Source organism: Pinus tabuliformis, chromosome Q (assembly GCF_031772625.1).
Source record: "Pinus tabuliformis cultivar Carrire ecotype Pingquan chromosome Q, CPIR1, whole genome shotgun sequence".
NCBI classification, from domain to species: domain Eukaryota; kingdom Viridiplantae; phylum Streptophyta; class Pinopsida; order Pinales; family Pinaceae; genus Pinus; species Pinus tabuliformis.
In genome coordinates, this window is record NC_142296.1 from 1,008,422,623 (window position 1) to 1,008,429,355 (window position 6,733).

The window sequence follows — 6,733 nt, forward strand, 5'->3', positions numbered from 1 at the left end:
AATAAAATAACAAAACATAATCATAATCGATTTAATTTTATCAATTAATTAACGAAACAGTCATATCCCATTTGCTCATAACAGTATAACATTTTTTCGAAATAGATTTCAGTGCCGTTGATGGCGTGTATAAGCGCAGGAAAACGTTGAAATCCTTGAAAACTGAGTTATAAAATGGTATGGGATTAAAATGAAACACCACTAAAAATCGCCGTAGCCTACTTACTTTCTCTCTTCTTTTTTTTTCGGCACGAAAAAAAGCTATATATTTGTATTATATTCATGATAGTGGATTGTATAAGCATATACATGTATCGATGGATAATGCCGATAGCAGAAGCAGATGTGTGGACCAAGCCACATTTGGGATAAAAAGCCATGAGATAGATTTCCTGTTCAGCTACAAAAAAATTGTATAGGAGATAGATTCATATGTGCAACAGATATAGAGAAAAAGGATTCCTATGGCAACAAAATATATGTGTGCAAACCTTCGCAGTGAAATAGACCAAAGTATGGGAAAGTAAAAAACATACCAGATATTTTCCCATTGATAGATAATTATATACCCGGAAGAAAAAAGTCCTGGATCTGGAAGCTTTTGCTGTCCATTTCCACCCTTTTTGTTTTTCCCCAAATTTTTGGATGTGGAATCCAATTAAAAAACTAATTTTAAATAACAAAAATCAAAATTTAATCATAAATTTTAACTTAAATTTTTTTTAAAAGTATATCATGTTTATTATTATTCGATTTATTGGTGTACTAGACCTTTTTGAATTTGGTACTAGTGATCAACTTCAGCGTAGTGATTTGATTACTGAATTGGTATATGAGACCCTTTTGTTTGTGGGATTTGTATGAGATTTGACTGCTAAGTCTACTAAGGCATACATAAACCTGTGACCTCTTAAGAGGAAACACATCCTCTTAACCATTAGGTCCACTCAAGCAAGACCTGAAAATCCATTAAGTGTTCTATGTGATGATAAAAGTTTAGGTAAAATTTATCAAATGTCTATGTCTGCTTTAAATCCGCACAAATGGGTTTAATGTTTGGCGTTGTCTATTATAGTCATAATTTGTTCTGAATTTTCTGGTTAAAAATTAGTTAAAAAAAAAATTGATCATGATTGTTTGAATTGTGTTTGAATTATTTGTTTATAGTGGAAATTTGACAGATATAACCAAAATTTTCCCAAAAAAAAAAAAAAAAAATTTAAAAAAAAAAAACTACCAAATTTTCCACTATTTTCAAAACTAATTTTTAACTTCTATAAAATACTCCTATTTAATGCTCCACCATGTGAATGGAATCACGGCATTATGCATCTCTGCAGCGTCCATCGACCTTGGAGTTATTTCATTCATCGAGCATAGAATATATTCAGTGAGTGTGCTCACTGATCAGTACCAGCTACCATGCATGACTCACTTAACTTAATATTCTTGGAAGAGTGGGGGATGAAAGAGAGCTACCAGCATGGCTTATAATCAATGAACTGTTATCTTCTGAAATCCACTTTATTTACAAGGCGATCGTTGTCTACCGAGGCAAAAGCAGTTATTTATGGTACAAATCTATTCACCCTGTTTAAATCGTTTTTAGGGTGGAAACGGGTTCCTTACTATAAAAATCTCGAGTACTGAAGGGACACAAAATCTTTGGAGTTTGATAATTGAAACTAGATTTCTGACAAAAACAAAACAAAAATGCCAAATTTTGTCAAAATTCTACCAAAAATTTCAGAAAATGTATTTTCTGAACCAAAACATCCCCTCCTTACAGTACGCGTTATTTACAATGAACTAAGAAGTTTCCCTGCCTACCTAGCGTCCAATTCACTAATGGTGACATCATTTATGGAAGGAACCAAAGGACTCTGTGTAGAGGCAGACGACACAGATGATGCGGTAGCAGAGGACCGTGACTGGTGAATGTTACTGCTAGAGCTGGTGGCTGTGGATCCTCCACGGGAGCTGTCACTACTTTTCACAAATGCGGGCTTTGTTGGATTTGCTAATGTCACAGAAGCGCTGGAGATCATCAATATAACAGTAGACATAATTGGACGGAGGCCTGCATCAGCTTGCGTGCATAGAAGCCCAACCTGGATGCATCTTAAAGCTTGCTCCAGCCTCATTGTTTCTGCCAGTGTCGAATCTATCATATTCGGAAGACAACCTCGCTTGTATGATATCCATGCCTGCGTCACATCATAGCAAATGCATAATCAGTTAACATCTTCATTATGTCAAGCGATGGTTACTCAAACAAAAAAGTTTTCCTAAAATGAAGTCTTACCCATTCTAAGAGGCTTTGCATTTCATCGGGAAGGTTTGTATCACTGGTTTTCTTTCCACTCACTATTTCAAGGACTAGCACTCCAAAACTATAGACATCAACCTTTACGGATAGTTGCCCTCGCATTGCATACTCTGGCGCCATGTAACCGCTACATACTCCAAACGAAAATTTCTCCAAATAAGAGGGGGGTTAGTGTGCCTAAATCCATGATTGCATAAATGTGAACGGTTCATAAATTGAATTAATTGTGAATTAGGGAAGGGTAGAGGGAGATATTCCTACTATGTCCCAGCAACTCTTGTTTCGATATGAGTCTCGTCTTCAGGAAAGAGTCTTGCTAACCCAAAGTCTGCAATCTTCGGATTCAATCCCTCATCAAGCAAAATGTTGTTTGCTTTAATGTCTCTATGAATGATACGCAACTGTGAATCCTCGTGAAGATAAAGAAGACCACGAGCTATTCCCATTATGATGTTATAGCGTTTTTGCCAATCAAGATGTCTCTTCTTCTCTGGATCTGTATTCGTATTTCAAGGATACCAAATTTCAAAGCTTTTAAATAATCAATCCCATTAAATTTTTGAAAGATTTATCATCTTTCCCTGAACCAAAAAAAATTCCAAAATGACCTACCAAACAGAAAGGTGTCAAGGCTCTTGTTCGGGAAATACTCGTAGACAAGCAACCTTTCTGGTCCCTCGGCACAACAGCCAAGTAGCTTTACCAGATTTCGGTGTTGAACATTGGCCACAAGCTTCACTTCATTCATAAACTCTCGTTTGCCCTGTCCAGACCTTACAGACAACTTCTTCACTGCTATTTCTTGTCCGTCTCTGGTTATTCCCTGAAAGAATTAACCCCATCAACAACCCATGGAAAAAACCCTCTTCGTCTTCAAGTCATGCAATATCATTTATTGAAAAAAAATAGTAAGTGCATACATACCTTGTATACAGGACCAAACCCTCCCTCTCCAAGCTTCATGTTTTCAGCAAAATTATCAGTTGCTTCTATGAGAAGCTCTAAGGTGAACAGAATTTGCTCTTGCTTCAGTAGCGTAGATTCTGGATCATTCTCTTGTCTTTCTGTGTAGACCAAAAAATAAAAGTGAATAAGAATCTAATTTCATGAGATAACATAAGTTTGGTCGTGCGAAACAGAGGCAAAAACTGTAGATTCTACCTTCGTTCTGGGTTGCTGGCCTTCGTGAAATGGCAGATCTCAATTTCCTCCATATGGCAAACAAACAGACCATTAACGCTAGAAGTACGCCTCCCACGATCCCCAATATTATGGGTAATGTTTTTGAAGAGGAATTTTCTGTGCAGTAGATAATGTAATGTTATTTACAGAAGTTGAAACTACAATCAAACTGTATAATCCCAGAAAGGGGCAAATCATAAAATTAGATGCAGCAGAGAGAGATTACTTGACGTGGTGGGCGAAGTTCCATTAGCCGGATTGTGGGCAGCTCCAGTGGGAGGGTTTGGCCCAGAGGAGGCTGAGGGTGGAGGAGGACTAGTACTGCCACTACTCCCTCCAGAACTGCCGTCAAAGAAGGGGTATATTTCATATCGGACTGTGCAGCTTCCAAACAGTGCTTGAGCTCCTTGCTTCATAGAACAACAGTCGTAGACGCCATTAATTGCGGATTGCAAACAAGATTTGCAGTCCGCCACGGATAGATCTCTCCAACACTGAACTAGACCGTAAACGGTGCCAATAGAATATGCAGCTGATCCTTCAGAAAAACCTTTATTTGCGGATTTGTAAGCCTTATATGACAGGTTCGTAAGGAGACCTAATGTAGTGGCCCTAAAACTCTTTAGATTGCCAGTATTAATATCGTTTACATTCTCCAGTAAAGTCCCATCGGCTTCTACCTGCGAAATGAAGTTGAAGTTCTCGTATCGCACGAAGCAGTTATCCATCCATACTCGACCGCCGACATCGTTTCCGCAAAGTTGTAGAACACTATCGTTTGCTTGCTGTGAGCAGATTGAACAGTCTTGTTTAGATATGCTACCTGTGCGCTGGAGGAGGCCATAGATTCTGTTGGGACTTTGTCCATACGAAGAAGTGTTGAACCCTGTTTGAGGTGTATTCTCCACTAGATTACCCATTACCCTATTCAAATTGCTGGAAAATGTACTTCCATCAGCGTAAGTAGAAGCATTATTACATGTATATGACCGCACCTCTGATATAACCGAAGGAAAACTGCTAATGAATAGTAACCCAATCAAATGGAAGATAAGAGTTGCCCGTTTGCAAGAAGTAGCAGAATATAAAATATAAGTATCCAAATTCATGATCTTGGAACTAGCAAAGGTATGTAAAGGTTTCTGATGAATATGGGATACAGGCCGCTATGAAATTGATGGAGTTAGATCATTGAGACACAAGAAGCAATGGCCTGGCAGCAAATGGGAATTGGGAATGATCAAATTGGCGAGGATTGCTAAATGGACGAAGTTGCTCTGAAAAGGTAAGGCTTGGCTTCCTTTCAATAGCAGAAACCCTGAATTAGAACAGAACTGGAATTAGAATTCTGAAACTATTTGGACATCCCCAAAAGATAGACTTCCACGGGCCAATCCGGCTTCTGTATGTATGAAATTGAAATTGAAATTGAAATTGAAATTGAATTTAATGTGTACAAAGCTTGCTCTTTTAGAAAGAACGAGATGGGAGTTGGTTTGGGTGGCTCGTAAAGCAGAGCAGATCAAGTTGTGGATTCTCTCTCTCCCCACCATGTCAGAATGAAAAGTCTGTAGGGAGGACACGTGTTTTCCTTGCTCGTGCAGTCACACTGCACGATTGGAGCGAATGAATGAAGTGTCGCGTCAAGGAATTAGAAAAATAAATGATAACCCTCCACTTCGCGTCAACGAATTAGAAAAATAAATGATAACCCTCCACTTCCAATTCAATTCATTATTTTTTATTGACTTGTTATTTGACTTTGAAATTAAAGACGTAGTCTTTAAGGCGATTTTTTGAAAGCTTTTCTGGCGAATTTTTCCGGTGAAAATCCGGCAGTAATTTATTGAAATCGAAGTTTGATAACTAGTTTCTGCACAATGAAAGCGTCTCAGGGGTTTTTCAGGTGCTGAATCCGAATATGCAGTTAAAAAACCATTTTAACTGCAACAAATCATGATTTCAGCTCAATTTCTTCCGCCGGATTCCGTCACCGGAATCTCAAAAAGTCGCATTATAGACAAATGGTTACGTTTCACACTTATCCAACTGCCCATACTGAATGGAATGGCAGGCATTTTTAGCTGTTGGGGAACTGCTGCTACTAAAGATGCAGTGTAGCAGTGTTCTACCTAATTTTATTATTCTTTTCTTTGGTTTTTTTGCTTAATCATAGTAAAATTTCATTCTTTGAGTTTGATGTAGTGTATATACTAAATCACTGTAATCAATCTATAAGAATAATATGCACTGACTATAATTATTTAATATATGAAGCAGAATTGTTTTATATTATAGTATCAATGTAAAAAGATTCATATTTATTTATATAAAGATTTTAGTAGTTTATAGTTAGTAGTTTATATTTGGATGGTGAACAAACCAAGAGGAGTAAGTTTTTCTAATTTATACAATTTTAAAAAATTAAAAAAATATATAATTAGTAAATTTAATCGATTTTTAATTTTCAGTGTTATTTAGGTAAGAGAAAAAATAATAATTCATTTGATTTTAGGATCTTGGGCCTTAAATACTTAGGATTTTCTACAAGTTTTCTATTTATCATTGAACTTCTAGAAGCTCATAAACAAACAAATGAAGCACACGAGTCAAGCTTTCATAAAGGTCTTAAAAAGTTCCAAATCTCCCAAAAATCTGACCACAAAAGAAAAACATTTCTAATAAGCTCTGCAATGCCTAAGAGAGGAGATACCTTAGGTACCCATGTTATTATAATAAAATTACATGTGAGTATCATTGTATGGTATAATTAGGTATTGATTCTTATATTAAATATGGCTTGGAGTCATTCCTTCCATAAGTAGTAATTGATAGTGTTATGTGACTTTAATGGTTCTATATAGTGTTTTCTAGTTTATGAAGTGAATGCATTTGATATATAGTGTTTTCTAGTTTATGAAGTGAATGCATTTGATATCATTAAAGTTAGTGTTTTCTCTTTTATATTTTATATATTAAGGTTCACTAGTGATATCAGAATTTTTTCTTGGCCAAAAAAGTGTATATAACATTTTTATAGTAGATTTTGAATGAATATTGATTTCTAAAACTTTTATATAGAATTTGAAGAAAACAATAGTAGATTTGGGTTCTCCAAAAAAGCACCTACTCTCTAAACAAATCATTCAAATCATACTTTAAAAAGTGGAGTTATAGATTATTTAAATTGCGTTACTTTAGAAATTTGCGAGTTAGATAGGC

The 6,733-nt window shown here is 36.1% G+C and overlaps 1 protein-coding gene across 1 annotated transcript; it reads right to left on the reverse strand.

Moving 5' to 3' along the window:
- Positions 1-1,491: 1,491 nt before the first annotated feature.
- Positions 1,492-4,954, reverse strand: LOC149222900 (cysteine-rich receptor-like protein kinase 15). Its single transcript, XM_089385665.1, has 7 exons — positions 3,738-4,954; positions 3,491-3,628; positions 3,254-3,393; positions 2,942-3,152; positions 2,591-2,825; positions 2,306-2,456; positions 1,492-2,207 (listed from the first exon to the last, which is right to left on the reverse strand). The coding sequence occupies exons 1-7, from the start codon at positions 4,618-4,620 to the stop codon at positions 1,827-1,829; spliced, it is 2,139 nt and encodes a 712-aa protein (XP_089241791.1). The 5' UTR covers positions 4,621-4,954; the 3' UTR covers positions 1,492-1,826.
- Between the last annotated feature and the right edge of the window lie 1,779 nt (positions 4,955-6,733).

Excerpts from the sequence above, each read along its gene's own strand:
- LOC149222900 (XM_089385665.1), bottom strand. The coding sequence starts at position 4,620 with ATGAATTTGGATACTTATATTTTATATTCTGCTACTTCTTGCAAACGG. Across the intron at positions 3,394-3,490 it reads GCCAGCAACCCAGAACGAAG|AAAGACAAGAGAATGATCCA; the intron begins GTAGAATCTACA and ends TGGTCTACACAG. Across the intron at positions 3,153-3,253 it reads GGTTTGGTCCTGTATACAAG|GGAATAACCAGAGACGGACA; the intron begins GTATGTATGCAC and ends TAATTCTTTCAG.